This window comes from Panulirus ornatus, chromosome 18 (assembly GCF_036320965.1).
Source record: "Panulirus ornatus isolate Po-2019 chromosome 18, ASM3632096v1, whole genome shotgun sequence".
NCBI lineage: Eukaryota > Metazoa > Arthropoda > Malacostraca > Decapoda > Palinuridae > Panulirus > Panulirus ornatus.
The window spans coordinates 51,776,107-51,798,002 of record NC_092241.1 but is presented as its reverse complement, the minus strand read 5'-3'; the positions used below and the strand labels follow the sequence as shown (position 1 = coordinate 51,798,002).

The 21,896-nt window shown below is 37.4% G+C and overlaps 1 protein-coding gene across 2 annotated transcripts; it reads right to left on the bottom strand.

Moving 5' to 3' along the window:
• Positions 1-1,612: 1,612 nt before the first annotated feature.
• Positions 1,613-20,750, bottom strand: LOC139755089 (uncharacterized). 2 transcript variants are annotated; one of them, XM_071673198.1, is made up of 8 exons: positions 20,612-20,750; positions 17,979-18,155; positions 16,647-16,754; positions 12,807-12,983; positions 9,696-9,971; positions 6,666-7,709; positions 4,608-4,781; positions 1,613-1,996 (listed from the first exon to the last, which is right to left on the bottom strand). In XM_071673198.1, exons 3-8 carry the CDS (start codon positions 16,743-16,745, stop codon positions 1,784-1,786), a joined length of 1,983 nt encoding a protein of 660 aa, XP_071529299.1. In that variant the 5' UTR covers positions 16,746-16,754; positions 17,979-18,155; positions 20,612-20,750; the 3' UTR covers positions 1,613-1,783. The 2 variants fall into 2 exon arrangements, with proteins under 2 accessions (XP_071529299.1, XP_071529301.1); XM_071673200.1 differs by lacking the exon at positions 17,979-18,155 and having other exon boundaries at positions 1,639-1,996; positions 20,612-20,741.
• Positions 20,751-21,896: the final 1,146 nt, after the last annotated feature.

Here is a 21,896-nt window from a genome sequence, read left to right as displayed (position 1 = left end):
CCACACACGCAAATATACACACCTATACACCTCAACGCACACATATATATATACACACACAGACACATACATAGATACACATGTACATAATTCATACTGTCTGCCCCTATTCATTCCCATCGCCACCTCGCCACACATGAAATAACAACCCCCTCCCCCCTCATGTGTGCGAGGTAGCACTAGGAAAAGACAACAAAGGCCCCATTCATTCACACTCAGTCTCTAGCTGTCATGTAATAATGCACCAAAACCACAGCTCCCTTTCCACATCCAGGCCCCACAGAACTTTCCATGGTTTATCCCAGACGCTTCACATGCCCTGGTTCAATCCATTGACAGCATGTCGACCCTGGTATACCACATTGTTCCAATTCACTCTATTCCTTGCATGCCTTTCACCCTCCTGCATGTTCAGGCCCCGATCACTCAAAATCTTTTTCACTCCATCTTTCCACCTCCAATTTGGTCTCCCACTTCTCCTCGTTCCCTCCACCTCTGACACATACATCCTCTTCGTCAATCTTTCCTCACTCATTCTCTCCATGTGACCAAAGCATTTCAAAACACCCTCTTCTGATCTCTCAACAACACTCTTTTTATTACCACACATCTCTCATACCCTTTCATTACTTACTCGGTCAAACCACCTCACACTACACATCGTCCTCAAACGTCTCATTTACAGCACATCCACCCTCCTCTACACAACTCTATCTATAGCCCACGCCTCGCAACCATATAACATTGTTGGAACCACTATCCCTTCAAACATACCCATTCTTGCTTTCCGAGATAATGTTCTTGCCTTTCACACATTTTTCATCGCTCCCAGAGCTTTTGCCCCCTCCCCCACCCAATAACTCATTTCAGCTTCCATGGTTCCATCAGCTGCCAAATCCACTCCCAGATATCTAAAACACTTCACTTCCTCCAGTTTTTCTCCATTCAAACTTACCTCCCAAATGACTTGTCCCTCAACCCTACTGTACCTAATAACCTTACTCTTATTCACATTTACTCTCAGCTTTCTTCTTTCACACACTTTACCAAACTCAGTCACCAGCTTCTGCAGTTTCTAACCCTAATCAGCCACCAGCACTGTATTATCAGAGAACAACAACTGACTCACTTCCCAAGCTCTCTCATCCACAAAAGACAGCCCTACATGTATCTCAAAAACTTTCTCATTAGAGATCTTTATATGTCTAAAAAGTGTTCATTACAGCTCCTTGTGTGCATACAGAGATCTTCACATGCTTTTTCGGTGTCCATTTGCATGTCCTCATAAGGTAAAAGGATATGCCTATAATGTCCTTTGCAGATCCCTGTAGGTTATTAGGTGTCCAATGCTGATCATTAACTGCTTGTAGAGATATTGTTACAAATGCTTGGATGTTTCAATGATACATTTGCTGCAGAGCCTTGCATATTAACAAGAGGTGCTTCATTACAGGCTTTCATGTTTCTTCAGATTTATCTATAATGGATCCAAAAAAGTTTTTAAACATTGTTCAGTGCAGATTCTCGAATATGTATTCCCAGGTGGTTTCCACACCTGATCCTCACAGCTCCCAGAATCCTATGATAAGTTCCATAAAAAATTTAAATAAACTTTTTCTTTTTTTTTTTTTTCAAATCTGTTACAGATCATTACAGGTTCTTGTGAGGACCTTAAAATCTAAGCAAAATACTTTTTCTTGCTTAGAGCAAAAGAACTAACTTACATGCCTGAATTAATCAGAGAGTGGATAAAAGAGAAAGTAGGCAAATGATTATATAGAAGTCAGTGTTCTGGTTCCCATTGTGAAAAAACCTGATCAGTGGCACATTTGTGTTGTACATTAATATTGGTGTGCTGAAAATAACGTAGTGTTGGCTTTAACATGAATGCATCCAATGCAGGAACAACTAAGGTGTGGAGACACGGGAGGGTCTTAGTCAGACGAGCCAGTGCAAGGCACATTTCTTGCTCTGTGCCAGATGGGAGACAGCACAGCTGAAAGAAGAATTTTTCACACTTCAAATTATGCTTCTTTGCTTCCCCTTACATCTACTGTCTTAGTGATATATTGATTTTGCTCCCTCCTTGTGTTTACTTGCCTAGGAATAAGCCTAGGAAGTCAATTCTTTTGACTCATTCCAAGTCGAACGAATAATTCAAGCAGTGATGATTAGTATAATAATGATCATGCATCAAACCATCTTACATCTGATAGCATTAACTATAATAACTTACAACAAACATTCATCATAGCTGGTAGGTCACTGACAAATGAAAATTGCAGATAAGGTATAAGGTTCAGGAAAGATTTTCGAATCCTCCAAGGAAAACTGTGGGTTTAGAAATTACTAAGTAATTCTTGTCTACTTTACAATATTCTGTATACTTTCACCTTTTATGCAGCAAATTAAATTACAAAGACATTCTTTTACACCGAAAAAAAATTTGGCAAATCTCTCATATTTCTTATGTATACTTACCACACTTAGATTCTTTTTCTTTCCAACCTACACTTGAATATTATCCCCATAATTTTCCTCCTTACTTTATGCGATACATGAAAAGGTTTATGTTAAATATTAATTCCCTGAAAAGTCTAGTACCTAGCTTTACCCACAGTGGAATCAATATTTTTGTTTTTCTTATATTTTTTTTCATACTTGATCACCATTCCCACGTTACCGAAGTGGTGCCAAGAAAAGATGAAGAAAGGCATCTGCTCACATCCATTGCCTAGCTGCCATATGTGATGCACCGAAACCACAGCTCCCGATCCACAAACAGGCCCAACATACATTTCCATGGTTTACTGTAGGCACTTCATACGCCCTGGTTCGGTCCATTGGCAGCACAGGTCCAAGTATACCACATCGTTACAATTCTTTCTATCCTGTGCATACCTTTCAGCCTTCTGCATGTTCAAGCCCCAATGGTTCAGAATCTTTTTCACTCCATCCTTCCACCTCCAGTATGGTCTCCCAGTCCTCCTTGTTCATTCCACTTCTGACAAATATATCCTCTTTGTCAAACCTTCCTCACTCATTCTCTCCATTCCAGCACACCTTCTTGTGCTCTCTCAACCACACCTTTTTATTACCACACATCTCTCTTACCCTTTCATTACTTACTCAATCAAACCACCTCATGCTACATTTCTCCTTAAATAAAATAAGGTACTTTAAGTCACCAAACTTAAGAGCAATGTCAAAACTGCTTATTCTAAATGTCCTACAGAATCTGGAACTAGAGGAATTGCCTAAAATAAAAGCTTTGGAAACTTGAAAATTGTTGGCTAAGAGGGGAGAAGGAGCAGTTTTTAGGGATCCTCAATGATCTTTGAACATAAGAGACTTACACAGTGGGACAGGAACCGGGAACAATGTAATAGAGGAGCCCAAGGGATTTAGCAAAGCTATAGATAGAATATGTTCTGTAACATACAGAGCAATCAGGAAAGTTTATAGTCCAATAGACGAAAGGTATAGAATAGTGCACGGCATAAAGGATTAATGTTTATTAACAAAAGAGGAGGTTGCACAAACACAGTTTGATTAAACAAAACTATTAGTCTTAGCCATTAAGTGGTTGGCACGAAATTAAGAGATTAATAAAGCAGGAATATGACAAATGAAAATCTTTAATAATTTTTGGCCTGGATGATAGACAGGAATGGGGAAAGAAAGAAGAAAGCTCGGTAAAAGACTACAGAAAGCTGTGGAATTACTAGACAAAATTTCAGGTAAAATGAAAAATGAAGAATTGATGGGTAAAATCAGCACAAAAGAGGTTTCCAATACTGGCTACTTTTGCATGAATGCATCTAGCCAAGAGATATTTAGGCAAGCAAAGGAAATTTAAAACTGGAATTCAGTGGGGTATTCAAAAAATATGATCTACCAAAGGAAAAGGGGAAACCAGAGAATAGTCAGATGGATAAAAAAAACAGATACCAAGAGAGGCAAAAGGACAGCAGATAAATCAGGAAAGTTAGGTGATGGAAAGATCAGTGACTAATGTATAGACAATGATGACACAATCTTCTGGTTCCATGTTAAATTACATGCATCCATTCTATTGCACTCTCCATGCTTCAACATTTCAGCTGTAATCCCAAGCACTCCCTTTTTGCTATAGGCACCTGCACTTGTATCCTTTTTTTTCATACCCATGCATGTAACAACTGCATCCCCTTCTCCCTCATTCATCAGTTCCTCAAAATATTCTTTCCATCTTCCTTTCACTTCCTCCTTTTGATTCAGCAACTCCCCTTCCTTACTTCTCACATTTACATTTCCACATGTATATCCAACTCTTTCCTTTTTCACTTCCCAGTACTATTTATTTTCCTTAAATTTTTTATCACTTCCCAGTACTATTTATTTTCCTTAAATTTTTTATCACCTTTCTTCCAAAATCTTCAACTATTCGTTTTTTTGCTGTCCTTTATGCTTTCAATGTGTTAACCCCTATACATAAACTGAAAATGTCACTACACATTGTAATGAAATCATACCTGCAATTAACTTATGCAATGCTTAATTTACCTTACACTGCCAACTTCTGTGATCAAGAATCAGATTAGGATAATGGTTAATATGAACAGTACCTGTTCAAGTTGAGTTAGGAGGGGTTTAGTGCGTTTCTGGTCTGTGACAACACTGACCAAAGCATTGCCAGTACATGTCAAATAGCGTCGTCTCTGGCTCAGGGACCCCATCCACCTTCCCAAACAGAGGTTGTGAAGGTTTGGTAACCGCTCTAGAAGATTTCGAAGGAAGACCTGGAAAATGAGATTGTGAGAGAACTGGAAATAAGTAAATATACAAGCAAGTACATACTGTATGAAGATGCCTGGAGAAGTGTATTAAGCTTTTAATACTTCAGTGAAAGGATGGACAGCTGGAATCAACTAACTGAAGAAATAATAAATGAAAGCTGTACACAAAAGCTTATATAGATACTTGAGGGTAAAGAAAAAAGTTTAAGATATGGGGCCATACAAGTGTAGAACTTTCTTCCCATGATGTAAAAATAAGTAATCATAAATAGATAACTGCTCAGAGGTCCATGAAAATGTGAAGGTGAAAGAGTCAAATATAAGTAAATATATACATTTTTTTCTCAATCAACCCTCCTTACATCACATATTGTCCTGGTATTCCATTTCCAACACTGGGACTCTTATACCCATTTTTGTCCTCCCAGATAGTGACCTCTCTTTCCATTTATCCCTTAATGCTGCCAAAACCTTCATTCCCTCATCCACCCTAGTATGACTAGCCTCCCCTTCCATGGTTTCATTTGCTGCCATGTCCATTCCCAGGTATCTAAAACACTCCACTTCCTCCAATTTTTTTCTGGTCAAACTAACACCCCAACTAATCTGTGCTTTGCTAAACCTAATAACCTTTCTATTATTCATACATACTCAACTTCCTCTTTTGACACACTCTCCTAAACTCATATACCAACTTCTACAACTTCTCACTAGATTCTACCACCGATGTCATGTCATCAGCAACATATACTTGAAAGTAAAGGGAGTTTAAGATATGGGGCCATACAAATGTAGACCTCTAACCATACTGTAAAAAGTGATCACAAATAGGTAATTGCTATTGCCCAAGCAAATGTGAGGGTGAAATTGAAAAAATTGCATATATTTCTTTCTCCCCTGGAGATAGGGGATAAAGAATACTGCCTATGTATTCCCTGCATGTCATAGAAGCTGACTAAGGGGGAGTGGGTGGCTGGAAATTATCCCTTCCTGCATTACTTTCCAAAAGAAGGAGCAGAGCAAGGAGAGAAATGACGAATTTTTCCTCAAGGCTGTCACCTTTTCTTGATCTAGAAAATAAAACAAATTTAAGAGCCAACGCTAAATCCAACTGTGGATGCTGTTCTTACTACCTAACCTCTTAACAAAATTCTCATGTGGAGACTAAGTGAAAACAACAGGATGTTTCCATAAACTAACTTTAATGCTTAAGCAATAAGCATAAAATGAGATTTAAGAACTTTTAGTAGATTTACTAACTTTATCCATGGTAAGTTTGTTGTTCACAATTTAATAGTGCTGCCTATCATGTTTTCAAAAATACTTTATTACTGCATGATCTGACCTTGCTTTATGTGAACAGGACTTCCTGACAATTTGCCAGCTTTGTGGCCATGTGAACAGCTGCAAAGAGGAAACAGGGACAATGAACAGCTGTTTTTAGTTTTTTACCTTAACTGGTTGGTTCACAGATGAAAAATGTTGCAATAGCAAGATTTTGTAAAGTTAAGTGAGCTTTTTCTGTTAAGATCCTACAGCTTCAATCCTTTTTAAGTCAAAAGTTCCAGTCACAGACAGCATTCTTCTTCTTCAAAAAATAAATAAAGAGAAGGAAAGGTGCAATGCTTTGTGCATGGTAGAACTTTTAAGACAAACCTGATCACTTAATGATACACTTAAAACCATAACCCTGCTACAATTAAACACTCACAGCGGGCAGTACTATCTTAAGCAGTTGTTGTTTACAACCTAATGGTGGGTTATTTAGCATTTGTTTGGAAGCTTTTGGGTGAAAGAGATAAAGAATGGGTAAAGCAATATTCTCACCTGTTGTGGAAGGAACCGTCATCTACTACTACTTTCAGACCTTTCTTTTACATCACTCACCTCTGAGGGTTCTCGAGCTGCCTCAAACATAGATGCAATGCGGAGGGTTATGAGTTTATTATGAATCTTGTACTTTCGTGGAGGTCTGTAAGGGGCTGGAGCACCCCTTATATCTCTTAAGTCTATATTATTTTCCTCTGGGATCACTGGTAGTTCTGGCATCTCCTGTATTAGTTCTTCAACTAATGGTATAAAATCTTCAGGGAATTCTTCGTCCTCATCCATCATCTGCCTAAAATGTTGAATCTCTTCACCTCTTTCATGGTTGGGTAGTGAGAGCTCTAGCAATACAGGATGAATGCTAAGAGTCTGAAGATTAAGGCAGTTATCTAGGATTAAATGCACCTGTTCAAAGGAATACTGTCGCATAAATCTCAAACGAAGGTGTGTGATATTACTGAGGCAAGATATTTCATTTTCTGGTAAATCATTTAATGAAAGGGCATCTACATGATTGGCAAATATCTGACAAAATTTTTCTACCTCTTTCCCTTTCCAATAATGTTTGTGCAACTCAACAGATTTTAAAGTCCAGAACATTGGCACTACTTCTTCAAGGTACTTTAGTTCTGTTTCAACATCTCTTGGTGAATCACACATATTATCAACAAATTTAGCTTTAGTTAAACTTATTTGACAAACTGAACCATTATTCACTACATTCCAAAGCTGTCTGTATTTCCTTATGATCCTTCTAGTCAATCCAGTAAGTTTTCCAAAGCATGAAAGTTTGGGATGCAAGATCAGAGCAAGAATGTAAACATCATGTAACATCTCCTCTTCAAAATAAAGCTCATCAAGGTCCAGTTTTTTCAAGTTAGGGAACTGGGGCTTAAATGTTTCCCTGAATTTTCTTTCTTCAACAAACTTATCGAGCAGACCACTTGGAACTAAAATGTCTGGCATTGGTGGAATGCCAAAGAGGATGGGAAGGATGTCCTTCTCCTGCACAGAGACTTTCATATGTGGCTCTAAGAAGCAGAGGGACTCCAGATCCCTGCAGTACTTGCTCAGGGCCCGCAGCACACTTGGCGTTCCATTGTACTGTAAGCAATTAAATAAATCAGTGTTTTTTGCAAGTCTACAAGAAAAAGAATCGTAGTCATGGGGATAAAAAAATATAGTATCAACATTCAACCTTTAATAACAAACAATTCTGTATCATAAAACAAAGACAAATCACACATAAAATGGCCAAAAAGTAGTCTTTTACCTGACAAATGTGAAATGAATCTATCCTAAGATTATAAAATTTCTATATGTATATCACCTCCTCATTACCATGACCTCTCATCAGATAATTTCACTGCCCAACAAAAATCAATGTTCTTACACAGTTATTTTATTTATGCACAGAAATTAATCCATGTGAAAATGATTCTTCATCAGTAATTTTACTGGAAATGCTTGATTATTATTAATAATTATAATGATAGTTTTTATATTTTTTTGTTTCCCATTTGTAAGGTAGTGCTGGAAATAGACAATGAAGTGGTCTCATTCACTTAATCAACATTCAAGCTATCACATATGATATGCAGAAAATAGAGTTCCCTATCCTAGGAGGTGGGGTGCCTGTTCTTTAATGACATGGCACTCGTGGTATCTTTGAGTCAGAAACTAGTGAATTTGGGAAAGTGTGCCAAAAGTGAATATTGAGCATAAGTGTGGGTAAAATCAAGACTTTTAGGTTTAGCTGTGGAGAGAGATAGGTTAGTTGGGGGTGTGAAACACCAAGGAGGAGGTGGAAGCATCTGGAGTGAAACAAGCTTCGAAGGTTTGGGGTCCTGAAGACATAAGAGAGTGTGAGATGTGCAAGTGATAAAGTGAAATGGAGTGATGACGTGCTGTAAATGGAGTCTGGTTGTGGATAGGGAGTTCTGGTTTTGGTGCATTACACACAGGTAAAGAATGAATGTGAGTGAATGAGGTCATTTCTTCATCTGCTCCTAATATTAAGTCACAAATGTGGAAAATGGCAATCATGTGAAAAAACTGTCTGTAGCAATGCAGAGGTTCTGGTGGCAAAGAGATCTACCTGAGCTGCAACTCCTAAGGAAAGTATCCAAATGAAAGCCTCCTTCCCTACAGACATTTATCTGATTTATCTGTTTACCTTTTAAGTTTTACCAACTAACAACAATCTGAGTTTCTGTTATCTTCCACTCTCACAAACAGCCTTGAGATGACCCAATAGTCAGTTGCTGTTTGAATTCCTTTGTGGAGAGGACCAAGAGCCACAATTATGGTAACATTCCTGGTACATATGAAGATAAAAACTTTACCTCCAAGGTAGGTTTTCTTTCTATCAATATGTCAACATCAATTTTAAACTCCCTCAAGCACACCCTTAACCTAGAGCCACTGTAACTATATGCCACTTAAAAGTGCTACTCCCTTTTTAGCTCTGCCTTCTTGACTGATTTGTCATGTGAGACTACAGTATCCATTCACAATTCCTCAGCATACAAAATGTTGGTATTTCATCCAACCCCAAATCATTCCTATGGTATCTTATTCAAGTGATTCATCTAAATAAATCTTGTGTTGTTACCTGAAATTTATTTAAGGAGGCAAGTATAAAACTCTTCAATTGCTTCCCTCATTATTACCGTGTACATTCTGAGACTGAATTCAAGATACAATATTTCAGTATCCAAAAGAGAATGCTCAACTCAAGATTGACTGACAACTAGCTATTTAGTTTGGTAGCCCCATGACCCTTTTTATGAAGCAACTATGAAGCCTGTTTTGCTTGGAGCATGAGGCCAAATTATTAATGAAGATTCTACTTGAAAATTAGTTAATACTTGTATGTACACAGAACAGGAAAGATAAGAAGTCGAAAAGAAATGTTTTATGACTGCTATTTAGTAGGATATTTTGAAATAACATGCAATGTGGTGTGGTCAGGGAAACAGAATCATGAATGGAAGACAGGACAGAAGAGGATGTCATAATTTCTTCCAAATCATGAAATATTAAAAAAGAATAGTACTAATATCTATTACTAAATATACTTTACCATACCTGAAGCTCAATATGCTGAAGATCTGACATTTTCCTGAACAGTTGTGAGAGGAAATCTGGATCATGGAAATACATCCCCTCAAGAACCAGTGACTTAGTGGGCAGAGTGTATGTCTTCTCACTTTTAACACCCACCTCCTGGTTCTTTAAGCCAGTCCTTTGCTTCTGAATATCTGTAAGAACCTCTAAAATGGCTTTACATTCCTCATAGGAGATGTCCAGCCCAGTTCCTGCCACAGGGGGTGGTAAACCCCTGTGGTCTTCTATTACAGCAATCTGAAGGAAAAGGATGCAATAAAAATTTGAGCAAGATGTAGCTGAAGGACGTATAACTATGTGACAAACTTTAACACATTTATGGGGATATTTTGGATGTGCGATGTGGGGGCAACAAGATGAAAGATGAATCTGCTCAGTCTGATGCAAGCATTAACAAGTATGACGTGTTAGCTTTCTGACATTAGTGTTACTTTTTAATATAAGGGGCTGCATCCAATTAACAAGGTAAGGTGGTTTACTTCATAATACTTTTATACAGTACATACAAGTGACCAAGGAAACACAGTCAAAGTATAGACTTTGTAAAACCATATAGAGTGAAAAAAAGTGTACTTAAACTGTGTTTTGGAGATATGGGGAGAAAGACTTGAAGAGGTGAGAGAATTTTAAGTATTTAGGAGCTGTCTTGGGTAAGTTTGGTGATATGGAAGGAGAGATAAGGGAGAGAGCAGTACAAGACAGGAGAGTCACTGGGTCCCTTAATAGAATAATGAAGGGTACAGGAGTAAGTATGGAAATGAAGAGAGGACTAAGGGATAGCATAGTCCTCCCAATGTTGACCTTTGTAGCCAAAACATGGACATGCAATGAGTCACAGAGTTCAAGAATTCAGGCTGTGGATATGAGCTCTTTGAGAGGAGTATGTGGTATGACTAAATGGGATAATGAAAGAAATGAAGAGGTGTATGAGAGATGTGGTATGGCAGGGAATGCAAAAGGAATGAATTGAGGAGTGGGTGAAACATACTTTTTGGTCTGGGTATGTGGAAAGAATGCAAGAGTGGAAGTTTACAGAGTGTATAAAAGTACAATTAAAGGAGTTGGTGTGAGAGGAAGACCACCTGTGACATAGACAAATAGAGTGGAAGAATACTGGAGGGAGAGAAAGGGTGGAAGAATGCATGGAATGGTGTATGCAAAGGAGGCATGTAAGGATATCAATAAAAAGTGACTCTTCTGCCAAGGCCACCCCCTTGTTGGGAGTTCCCAGAGGAAACAGGCATTAGATATAGACAGATATTGTAATGAGGCTCATTCCCCACTTAATCTCCACCCTTACTCCATTATCTCTTCACCAACTATGCCAATGGATCTATGGGTTGACTTCAGTGCTCTTCCATGGCCATATACAATGTCAGCTCACTTGTTCATACATATCCCTTACTTTTACATGCATTCCTGTCATAAACAGGATATGCATCGTCAGTGAATATGCTCACATGGCAAAATTATATACAAGGCAAGGCAGTGCATCTACTGGTAGGTCTATGTATTGTCTTCAACAATATACCATGGCCATTTATGTTATGTTAGCTTGTGTGTCATAACATCCTTTACTTTCACATGTATTTCTTTCATTTAATATAAAGACAAGAAACATCTTTCTCCCAAATTTCAGAAACATTTTTCTCCCAATCATTTACTGACTTACTGCAGGTCACCAGGCATTAAAGTGTTAATGAAAACTGATCCCTGATCTCATGGAGGCATGCTCACAACCACACAATGAAGGTAAACCAGTATGATGAAAAATGGTATTTGTCAAATACCAATGACACCTTTTCCTAACTTCAACAATGAGATGGTCCTCAAGTTAGCCATGGGAGAAACCACTATCCTTATATCAATGGTTCTGGTAGACAGCCCTAACTGTGAAAACAGGAGCAGAGTCCAATCCACCCAGGAAAGTATTTTGTTGATAAGGCTTCAAGAAGCCTTCAAAAACATTCTTAGTAATTTTCTGTTAGACCAAGAAAACAGGAGTCTTGACTAGACATGTGCCTCTAGTAAATTTTTCTGAGGAAAGGATAAAAACAGGATTATTCCCCAAAATCAAACAGTACCATTTTCAGCATGAAACTCTGAGGCTAGATGAATCCCCCTTAAAAGATGACCTTCAAACTAACTTAAGAGATTTTAATGCCTAAACAGTGAATGAATTTCACAAACTGTTTTTTTGATCCCAAATTTACAAGGAAATATTTTCATGGAAATACATTCTTGAGCTATGATACCAATAACAGATTCAGTAGAGGATGGAGATATGAGAAGAACATGTGTTAATTCATTAGAAAATGGACAGTAGTGTTAATATGACACGTAAAATTTGTAAATAAGAGGCTGGTTATAAGAAAAAAAATGGCACTGCAGCCATGGTACAAGAAAAGGAGGCCAACTACAGAAGAGATGGGCATATGAAGCAAGATTACTGATTAGGGTAATGGGTATTTTATACAGGTATTTTATTCAAAGATGGCAAAGAATTGATCTGTGACTGGGTAAATTGGAACAGTCTTCTATGAAGGTGTGAGTAGAGAGTCTGCAAAATGAATAAGCACTTATAATAGCACAGTAGATTTATGTTTCAAGTGATCATCCTCATATAAACAGAAATGGAATTACAGATGACAGACACACAAAATAGTTTTGTCGCTTGAAAAGCAGAAGCGAGTAATTTGTTTACTTATCGAAAAATTGAATTAGCCCTCAATATGAATTTAAATACACTGTATTCTGTCATGGATAAAAGATATATATTTAAGGTTAAAGTTAATTTCTTTATATAAAGTAACATATAATCTAAAGAGATACATTTCATGGATAAAAGATATATATTTAAGGTTAAAGTTAATTTCTTTATATAAAGTAACATATAATCTAAAGAGATACAGAGATAAAACCATTAGATATTGTGCTAAGCAGGTGGAAGAACAGATGTACCAATACAGACAAGCAGATTAATATATATATAAACAGAGAGACATATAAAATGAAGACAACATAATATAATGTTTCCAAGAATACTACAAAAAAGTCTGAACATCATCTCACCTGGTCTATTGTCACTCTGGTACAGAGAACCAACATTGATGTGAGGTAAACGGGTGGGTTACGTCGACATCGCAAGCCTGATATGAGGTTTTTGTACAGATGATCTTGTATAACCCGTGAGAAAAGAAAACCACCATACTGCTCGACAAACCATGTCAGAATACCAACCAATCGAATCTACAAAAGAAAAACATACTACACTTTGTTGTTCACAACTTCAAAATGCCATAATATTCAATTCTGTGTTTTCCTGTACTGTTTAAATAAGAAATATATAATAGTGGAAACACATAAAGATACTGCATTTCCCATTCTGCTCTAAATAGAAAATGAGATATAAGTTAAAAGAAAATAAAGGTGCTTTTAAAGTCTAAATGAGTAGAAATCAATTAAAGATATTAATCACAAAAAATAACAACAGGTACAAGACATTTTATAGAAAGCTGCAAAAGAATGCCCATTAAACTCTTACTGTGACACACATCATTTCATCCAACAATGTTTCATGTTATCTGATGTTAAATGTCTCAATTTACAAGCTGAATACTATACATCCTTCCTCTTTACACAAAGCAAAGTCCCCCATGAGAAAAAGCTATGACAAATGCCCATTAAACTCATGCTCTGACACAGCATTTTATCTAACAATGTCTAATGTTACCTGATGTAAAACTTGTATCAAGTTAGAAGTTAGATACTGTACATCTTTTGTCTCAGCACAAAGCAAAGTCCCTCACGGTAATATACCTCTCATACATGAGTCCGCTCATGCTATATACTTTTAAACTCATGCCTTCAGATCTTACCCCACTGCCTCTGTTGAAAGCTTCAGCTTTGGACACAAATCCTCAATGAGGCCTGGTCTAAAGAGGAAAGGAAAATACATGAATGCTATTTACGTAATTGAGGAGGGGGAAGTTCACACCTCTTCAGAAAGAAATCTAATTAATAATGAGGAGAGGGAGTGGAATTAGAGAAAACTACTACATATAGAGAGATGCTGAGACCAGCTGGAAAGTTAAGTTTAATGAAACAGTTTAAGACCAGAAATCCTGAAATATAGAGAGTAAGATGGTTCCAAGCATCTCTTTATCACTTAAGCTAGGACAGTAGTACTTCCCACAGCAGTTGCTGTCTACCACCAAATACCTTTGTTTCCAGATACCTCATTTATATGCACAGATAATGATACTTGCTGCATCTTTTCCATAAATATACTGCAATTGCTCCCTTCATTACAAAGCATCTCCATCTAAAATCACTTCCTAATCCTCTACATCAATCCTATAGCCACTTACATCCACTTTTAAAGATATCAGTCCCAACTGTCTGCATTTTGTTATTTTAGGGAAGTTTTTCAGTTGTCAATCCTTCAGGAAAGACTTTCTTAGCTTCTTAATACTCAATTCAAGCTGTGCATTATTTCCTAAGACTTCAAGTGTTTCCATTTGATCATCCTCAATCTCAGAACTTCACTAAAGGATAAATATGCAATGTGATTAAATTATAGGATGCATTTGAGACAGTGTTTCTGGGTCATCATGTCAGTTTTGCTCTGCAGCTCTTTAATGAAAGTCCCATGTAAATCACCATGTTTGCAGATACACCAGATGAACACTTGAATTACTTAAAGATGTCACTGAAGAGAGGCAAAGTGTCAAGGGAATAGAAAAAAAGCAAACATCATACCTACATATAAAAAAGAAGACCAAGTACGGGCAAAAAGACCATGAACAGACATCTAATGACAGACTGCTCTTACTAACTAGGTGTGGTGAGTAAGGTTCTGGACATGATTATCAGCAAGTAAGTGGTAAAATGTCCTAAGTGAGAGACAACATGGCATTAGGGAAAGGATGTCACTTGTAACTTAACCTATTAGAGTTCTACAAGGAGTGAAAGGAGGTCATAAGCATTTAACCTATTAGAGTTCTACCAGAGGATGAAAGAATGTCATGTGTAACTAACCTATCAGCTCTGCAAGAAACAGGGCTTAGTCCTAGACTAAAAGGAAGGTTAGGTGGACTTTTTGTATATGGACAGCCAGAAAATGTTTGACGCTGTATCATAGGGGAAGCTGATTAAGCTGGATCACCAAACATGAATAAGGGGGGAAACTCCTTTGATAAGAGATAAGATTATCTTGGTGAGAGGGAGCAAAGGATGCATGTTAGAGGAGCCTTTTCAAATGGGATGAGGTGACCAGCAGAGTGCTAGAGAGTTCAGCTCTAAAACTATTACCCTTCTCAATCTTCATTAATGACTTGCCTGAAGGTATGGAATCCTACCTTAATATGTTTGTAGATGATGCAAAGGTCATGAGGGAAGTGAACAACAAGAGGATTGCATCAATGAAATTTAACCCAAGCAAATGTAAAGGAAATAAGGACAGAGGACAGAACAAAGCAAAAGAAGGAAGATGGCCTAGCTATACTTATCATAGCTATACTTATCATCAAGAAGGAAGCTTCAGGATTCTATATGCGAGAAGGACTTGGGAGTCAACATTGTCCCTGACCTGTCACCAGAGTCCCATATTAGGAGAATAGTTGGGAATGACAAACTGTCAGTTGGCAAATAGCAGAATAGCTTTCAAGTATATGAATAATAAAATAGCAAGCTATCCATTTCCTATGTAAGACCAAAAATAGATTATACTTCTCAAGTTTGGTCATCACACCTATAGGAGCACAAAGAGCTAACAGAGAACGTTCACAGGAAGGCAACATCAATGGTACCAGAATTAAGGCAAGTGAGTTACAGGGAAAGGCTGGAGGTTTTAAATTTACCCACCTTGGAAGAGAGAAGACTGAGGGGTGACCAGATCATGACCTTGAAGTTTTAAAAGAGATTAGCAATATAGACAGTGAATAATTCTTCAAGAAATGTACGGACAGAGCAAACAAAACACATCACAAAATCAAGGAAGAAACTTGTTAAAAAGGAAATGAAGAAATACTTCTACAGCATCAGAGTGGTGGATGAATGGAACTGAATGAGTGAAGATGAGGTTAATATGAGAGCATACATAAATCTAAGGTTGTATGTTAGTAGAGAATGTTCGAGAGATGGGGTCTTACAAGTGTAAAACTCCTTCCCACACAGTACAAAAAGGTAAATCAAAATGGGTTATTATTCATTGCTTCTAAGGACATAAACTTGGAATCTCATGAATGAAAGTATAATTTTAGTCTATCCTTCATGCAAAATATAAGCTTTGAAACAGTAAATGAAAATTGGTTAAAGGTAGCAATTAAAACTGAAAGGAAAAGCTATGGACTTATTCTTCTTGACTATTTTTGACAGTTTTGTTCATGAAGTCTTATTCCCGAACAGTGATACAACATGACACATACAAAACCTTACATAAAAATCCACTGTATAGAGAATTGGACAATTAGAAGCAATGCCACCTAAGTGGTCTGTTACTAAGCCCTAACCTGCCATAAACTGGGCAATCATTGAGCACCATTTCAGCTGCAACTTTAACCTACTTGGAATGGGGCTCTGTGACTGACAGTTCATGGCACTAACTAATAGGAAGAGATACTTCTCAGTGCATCATTATCCTCCCCAAGGAAGTCTTCAATGATACTAAATGAGAAGAAGAAATTCCTAACTCTTGCTTTCATGTTTTCCTTGCTACTTTTAAGCTATATGCCATTATAGATAACAATCAAATGAAGTCTTATTTTTAAAGTCACATTACCATTCAAATTCCAACAGATAATCTCCAAATAAAATACCACACACTGTTTAAGAATATCAATTGCAGTTTCAGGTAAAATGCTAAACAACTGTTTTGTCATGGTCCTTCATTACATAAATTTGAAATCCTACCCTGTCTTCTTGCTTGAAGATTTTCAGTCGCCAGACTGCATTCACCAAGCTGCGTCCCACACGCCATCCACATGCATGAAAAAGACTTCCTGGCCTCATGGTTGACCCCTGGAACAAAGAGGGGATGAATTGAATTAAACAATAATGGTAAAGGAATCTGTAACAGTTCAGAATAAATTCTCACACAAAAACAAATGGAATTCAGCAATCAAGTGCCACGGGAAGTCTTGAACCAGATTCTAATAACAGCAGAATGACCCTGCAAAATATCAAGTTGAAAAAAAAAAATTCATCAGAATAAAATCCAAATCAAGATGTTAAAGGGGTCTTTGTCCTTTTAAAAAAGGATTTTTCATATAAATATAAAGTACCAGAAGGACTAAAGAGAGTGTTCTAGCACAAAAATGTCACAAGATACATACAGTAAGCCTGTTTACACACAGAAGCAAGATGATTACTAACACTGTGCTAATCTGAAGTAGTTCAAGGAGAGTACAGATAATATGTTAGTCTATTAGTGTATTCCAAAGTGAGATGAGAAAGTTGGCTTATTTATGGATGTTCCAAGGAAGATATAAATTCTTTATCAGAATCAATTTCTACTGATAAAGAGAAGACAAATGCTTCACTCTTATGCCAAGCAAATTATGACAAGTAATCCTCTGGTAGGGGGTACAACAAGAAGATGTAGATGACAGAGGAGATGGATAGATATAGAGATAAATTATTTGGGTTGCAGATATTTCAGATAAAGATCTTAAATAATGAATGATTGGATGCAATGGGAACATTTCAAGTTTGGAGGAGGAATGAATGGAGACTTTGGTCTTAACTGACAAGTCAGATTAGTGTGTAAAGTGAAAAAGTAAGAATAACTTTTCTAAGTGTGGCAATCCTTGTTTGACTTAAACACACAGGGCATGGACTAAAAATAGGTGTGATGCCGTAAAGGTTACACGCACATGATCCAACCCATTACGCTGGCAAAGAAGTAATGATGATACACAGATATACAGATAGAGTCAGATGAAGTTTACTGGCAAAAGTTTTGACTTTTCATGAAACTAACTCACATCATCCCACTCCAAAAATAATAAAGCAAAGGAATCTCATAAAACTACCAACAGGGAGACTTGACACTGCACATTATTCAAATTTTCAAGACAGTCATAAAATGTATACTAACTTCTTTATGGAATCAAATAATCTACATAACCCAAAACAATTTGGTCTAAGAGTCTTCAGCTCCAGATTCCTGTTGCTGACATATGTGGTGTCCATGAAAACCTTATCCACTTACCCATAAATTTCCAAAGAAGATGCCACACTTACATTTCATTACTTTGTCAGCTCTCCTTTGGCCTTGAGAACCATCTGCTGATGTCTGGGCACAGAATTGATAGAATTGACAAGGTTCCTAAAGAATTCTAGGTCCATGTTTTGGTTCCAGAGGGTCTTGATCTCCCAAATGAGGTTAGGCAGTGATGAGGTGTTGCACAAAGATGCAGACTGGAATTGTAAAGAAAGAACATTGTTGCCTCAAGACAGCCTGAAGCACACTGAGGCAGGCTGCTGGTGCTCACACTATTAGAAACACTAGTGTCAGTGACCAGATGTACGATGATTTCACTCTGAGGGTATCAAATGCTTGTACCCACAATAACCTTAGCCATGAATCATCTTTGAAAATACATTAGGGGGTGGACAAGGCTTTTTGCAGACACTGTAATTGAGGGAAGTGATGTGTTCAAGCCAAGGCTGAAGCATATATCACTGTATAACAACAGTGAGCTTAATCAAAATGAAAAAAAATGGGTATGTACAATCATAGTTCAGCAGAAATATCACATGGGTTTTTCAAAAGCAGGAGTACTTTGCTCTTCATATGAAAACAAAAATGGTTCTGAGAGGTTTCTGTAAACCTATTAAAAAAAAATAAATATTTTTTGCTCCGATGAATAACATGTCTTTCCAAAACTAGGAATGGCTGTCTTAATCCATGATAAAAAAATATGTTTTCCAAACTTTATGAGCACTTTTTAACTGAGGTAAGGCCAATAAAGTCAATTGCATACTGAAAGTGAATGCAGCATATTATCAATGCATTATGTTTTGCTTAATTGAATGCCAGAACAACCTTACAGAGTAGTTCCCCTCTCCTGAATTGGGGTGGGGCTTCCATCACAGATTTGAGTGGGGGAGAGGGGTATCAGTATACTTTCAAAAATCTTGGCTTAGAGCTCTTCAGTGGTAAGGTGAAATAAAGAGTTATTGGCAAAAATGAAAATGAAACACTTATATAAATCAGCAGAATGCAAAGACCTCACCTCAATTACATTTTACAATTAAGATATTCCCTTCTAAGTAAGCCTTTGTAAGGTTACCTTTGATTTGTGTGGGCTAAACTAATTAATTATTCTTTATCTTTTATAGGTGGAAAAAAGGCTACAAAAGCATGCAAGAACTTGTGGAATTGCTAAGCAGAGTTATGAGAACATTTACTGAATGTTCACACATAGTTTTCATTGAACCAAATACATAACTCCAAGCCAAACCATACCTGTGATCTAACCGAACCTAGTCTGAGCTAACACTGATTAAGGCAGGTATGAGTAGCTAACTCCAGTCATTCCCCTAAATCCAGTTGGAGGATCCAGCAGAAGTTAACAATGTTAAATGTCACGTGTAAAATTAAACATAAAGGTAAATTTAAACTGCTTAAAGGAAGTTACTTAAAGTTTTCAGTGATAAAAGTGTTGCGCTTACTTAAAAAAATCAAAGGACATCGGGTGAGGTTTCTGTAAGGTCTATTAATCTCGAGAAGTGTTTCACTTAGTTTTACAGTACTTTCTCATTAATTCAGGGAGGGGTTATAATGATTACGGAAAGTGTGGGTTTAATTATTATACAACTGAGTGAAACACTTCTAGAAATCAAAAAACCTAAGAAAATTCATCTGATCTCCCCCAGCTGCAAAGATTTACATTTGATTTTCCATTTTACAGTCAAAATACTGACCATAGCAACACTGATGGCATCCAATACAACCCACTGCAGGGATCAGGATAATGGCTACAGTTAACAGTCTACATGTTAGGGGTGGTGTGGGTGTACAACATGTACTAAACTCACTATATTTACTTTGTGGTTATTGAGCCAACTGATCAAAATCAGTCGTTCACAAGTTAGTTTCTTCTTCTACGTTCTTTATTAAGGTTACTTTTTCCCGTGCCATCTCTAAGTAACATTCAGTTAGTCTAGGATTATGTTGTAGCAGAATGGGGTGGGAAGTCCAGGGGACAAATGGTGTGAGAGAGCCTGGGGACAGACATGGGGTGGGGAGGCCACAGGACAGAAATGGGGTGGGAAGACCTGGGGACAGAAATGGAGCGGGAAGGCCAGAGGACAGAAATGGGGTGGGAAGGCCAGGGGACAGAAATGGAGCGGGAAGGCCAGAGGACAGAAATGGGGTGGGAAGATCTGGGGACAGAAATGGAGCGGGAAGGTCAGGGGACAGAAATGGGGAGGGAAGGCCAGGGGACAGAAATGGGGAGGGAAGGCCACGGGACAGAAATGGGGCGGGAAGGCCAAGGGACAGAAATGGGGTGGAGAAAGCCAGGGGACAGGACCACCCTCGAGCTGGAGATCATAAATAAGCTTAACAATTTCAACCCAATTCTAACCACGACCTTGGTGGATATGGGGCGAGTAAAACGGTAAAAATCTATACAGTTGACCTCTACATCGCTACTCGTTTTCAATACTGATTCACATGATACAACAACAGCTGTAGAGCATAATTTGGAGTACTGTATTTTGCAGAATTTGTAGTATTGTATTTTATTGAACATCTAAAAATAATGAGGCAATAGAAGAGGACTGTGTGTTGTGCCATGGGGGTGTCACCGGGGTTGATATAAACATGGGTAATACATGTACAATTGTAAGATAGCACAGAGCCTCACCTAGTGGCCAAAATGGTAGGAGAAATAGAGTCATACATTCATCTACAGCTGGGTATGGCTGGGCCGCTGACTAGGTCATGTTTGTTGACAGGAGCCACCATTACCTCAGTCCTATGCTCGTGGCTGACTTGACTGAATACTAGACATTAAAGGGAACTTTTTTTGACCTGTTAAAAGATGAGATAAAGTTAGCATGAGTTCTGCCGATTTTTTTTTTATTAATTGTATATCACGTACTTTACCATTTGCCACAAGACAAACTTTCCCCACCATAACCACCACCTTAATACAGCGTTCGGTTGAATATAATGCTCGGCATTATAACTCTCTAACCACTTGAATTGTAAAACAAAATTCACCATTATATAAGGAAAATGGTGATACAAGGCTAAACTAGAATTTTACCTAATATTCATCTATTAATTCAAGAACTGATATTGGTATGAATCTCAATACGGTATTTGCAGGCCTTTTCTTCTCTGAGTCGATAGATTTAGTTACTATAATATGAAAGCATGAGTAATTTGGCAAATTGATAATTTCTAACCCGCCAGTATGATAAAACAAACACTTTGTTGTATTTTACCCTAAATTTTCATAATCTGTAATTTAATTGCCTTGTTAAGCTACTTTCCAGATAATTGATTAAGATAATAAGGTGGCGTAATGAGAGAAAACACCTCCTCAAGTTCAAGAGTGACTGCCAACATAATGATAGAGGTTATTTATCTTTACATATGGTTTGAAACGGACGCATCCATTTCAGAACATAATTCTTTTAAACGTTTACTGATAATATTTCTTGCCTACTTGTTGTGATAACATTCCAACAAAAGTGGAAACTGATTGTAACTTATATGACCAATCACAAGTTACGGTGCCAGCGTTACTAAATCTACCATAGTTACCGTAGTAATATTATTTGACATTTTCTATGACAGATAATTTAAAGAAATTACAAGCTTTTAATAGCTTTTATTAGGTAACTATGTCATCTCAGAATAAATACTATTTATCATTAAAAGGCATCTTGACATTGATGATATTCAAATGAGTGGGAATAATGAAAACGAATATGATTAGAAATTTTATCTGATCGATAGTATTCAAAGTGCAAATATTTATATACACACATTTTATCACAAAAGAAGGAAAAGGTCTTAATCAATAACATAAATGTTAGACATGTGTATTTCTCGACCACACTTTTTACAGCATACACCTGATCCACACATTCTCCGCCACACTGCTCCTCTCCAGTCTGATGCTCTGTACATGCCACCAC